At 39.9% G+C, this 2,500-nt stretch overlaps 1 protein-coding gene across 3 annotated transcripts in view; it reads left to right on the forward strand.

The window, feature by feature from the left end:
* Positions 1–2,323, forward strand: part of LOC138033853 (cytochrome b-245 heavy chain-like) — a 47,559-nt gene extending 45,236 nt beyond the window's left edge. For all 3 annotated transcript variants that reach the window (XM_068881713.1, XM_068881714.1, XM_068881716.1), the window contains 3 exons: positions 31–102; positions 434–558; positions 1,333–2,323. In XM_068881713.1, coding sequence (XP_068737814.1) covers positions 31–102; positions 434–558; positions 1,333–1,456 — 321 coding nt within the window. In that variant the 3' untranslated portion in view covers positions 1,457–2,323. The remainder of the gene's footprint in view (positions 1–30; positions 103–433; positions 559–1,332) is intronic.
* Positions 2,324–2,500: the final 177 nt, after the last annotated feature.

Genomic DNA, 2,500 nt, shown 5'->3' on the forward strand with positions numbered 1-2,500 from the left:
CACCATGGCGTTTGTTTTTTCTGTTTACAGATGATAGCCACAGGAAATGGAGATTTTCTCGAGTACAACATATACCTTACCAGAGGGTGGGGCCCGAATATGGTACGTAAATGCATTGCTATTACAATACAGAATATGATACAGAGTAGACCTTACTCGCTTGTCATGATCTACATTGGGAAAACAAAATTGACGAGCGAATAAGGTCCAAGATTTAAACATAAATCAAGAGGGAAATTTCTTTTGAATCTATGAAAGGTGACGCAAAGCCTTGGACTCGACTTCGAACCTTTTCATTCCCGTCAGTCCTTGGCGTTGCCAGCTTTGCATTAGACTGGAACTGAAATCGAAGCCAGTTCTCTTTTCGAGTATACAACATGACTTTGCTGATTATATCCTTTTAACTGTTATTTCCAATGGGGAACTTCAACAGGCACGTACCATTGTTATACACGAAGATGAGGAAGAAGACATCATCACGGGATGCAGGCAAAAGACTCGCTATGGAAGGCCTGAATGGAACAAGATATTTAGCCAGGTCGCCAGATCCCATCCCAGGTCGGTGCTACCGTAATGTTTGCATGTTACTTTCTCGCCCACAGTTCTTAGAACGGTTACTATTTTCCCGAATAAAATTCCATCCAGAGGTTAAATCAATTTCCTTTGACTGCGTTTATCTGCTGCATAGTCTTGCACTATCTACAACTGGAACAACTGTGTCCCGATGCACTCAATGTTTGGGAAGAGCCTTAAGTGCCTATCACCTCCTCGCTACAGTTTTTTTGCGCTTTTACCAAGTTAATCCTTTTGAGTTAAAAGTCTTTTTCTTCAACGTCACTAACTTGTAGGCCGTAATTGAACGGTCCCATCCGTCAGGGGTTCTAAGGGCTAATGAAGTACCTGATTGAATTGAAGCACAACCAGTTTTCAAGAGTTCTGATTGGCGGAGGCAGGCCAGTTGGCTATAGCAGTTTAACCTTGACCTACTAGAGCTCGTCGTGAGACCGAGACTTTGGTTTGGTCTGTTGGTTTGGTCAGGTCTGGAATTGAGTTAAACCTAGGAACTCCAGCGACATGACTACCAAGCATCCTCTACTAACGAATGATATGGAAGTTTTATATTTATAATGGGAAGTGGGCATATATTTTTACAATGACAACAACGCAAAGCTCGAACTTAGGAATTTTGGCTGACCGGGGAAAAGGTTGTGAAACAGTTGGACCTGTAATGTGAAGAATTTGTCCCGCGACGAAATTGCGGGACAAATAGCGAGATACATTGCCTTGTGAACCCAGCCTAAAGCTTTCACTTAATTTTCTCTTTTATTGCAGAACACACATTGGTGTGTTTTTTTGTGGACCTCAGGGCCTATCACATGACCTCCACAAAGCAGCCAACGATCACAGTAACGATAGAGATGGTGTCAAGTTTTCCTACAACAAAGAAAACTTTTAAGCTCTGCTGCACAGCCTAGATTTTAAAACCATGCTGACAACATGAAGTATAAAAGTGCTATTAACTGCATTTTCTCCAGTAATTTTTTACCAATAACTAAGTATCACTTTTGAGTTTAAAATGTTCCTTATTTGGTTGTAACGTAACTCGTGCATTTTCCCCCGCGTGCAGCTTTGATCTTATTTTTGTCCATATTTGGGCATAAAATTGGTGTCCTAAAAACGCCAGCTTTGTTCCATGGAAAAGAGTTGAAGAGTTACACGCTTCAAGGTCATGAGCTTCTGGTTATGACAATCGATGATATTGTTGAAAGCTCCTTCAGCCCCATTCAGATTGCCGTACTAGGAATTTCAGGCGTATGTCTCTTCCAGAAAATATAATTTGCTTTGTGCCGATGGAACCGTCCAAATACTTGTCTAAGGGATAAATGCTAAGTTCGAGATTTTTTATATATATTAAGTGGCTCACAAGTAGCATTTGCCAACCTAGAAGAAACAGACATACATACTGTAACAGAAACAAAAGAGTTGTTGTAAACTAATTTAAATTGCACTCGCTACAAAAAAAAAACCGTGGTTGCATTTCATGGTGAAAATAATTACGGCAAGAAGAGAATGAATCTAAATTTTTAGGAACGTTCTTTTCTTGTTAAACTTTGGAAGCTGTCTTGCTTTAAGTTCCCCTTCTGAATCCGATCCTGTTCCCTCCGCAAGAAGTGGGAGGAACAAAAGTGGCAAGATATGAAGAAATAGGACATTCTTTCCCGGTTTAAATGTTGTAGTTTATTTATTTGCTTCTCTATTTTGTTCTTTTACAAGAAATTTACGTGGCTTTGATAATAAACTTCACCTTTTAATGTGGCGATAATGACAGATTTGGAATTTCTTAACTGTGTTCCAGGTCACAGCAATGGTAGTATGCACTACTTCAGACCAGATTTGACAGGTAGTCTTCAAATGACGTCATTTGGGTTACGCTACATTGTGCTTACGTTGCATTGGGTTACAAACATTAGGGTTACTTTAAAACTTGCCTCATTGTTTT

The sequence above is a fragment of the Montipora capricornis genome, chromosome 14 (assembly GCF_036669925.1).
Source record: "Montipora capricornis isolate CH-2021 chromosome 14, ASM3666992v2, whole genome shotgun sequence".
In the NCBI taxonomy this organism is placed as follows: Eukaryota; Metazoa; Cnidaria; class Anthozoa; order Scleractinia; family Acroporidae; genus Montipora; species Montipora capricornis.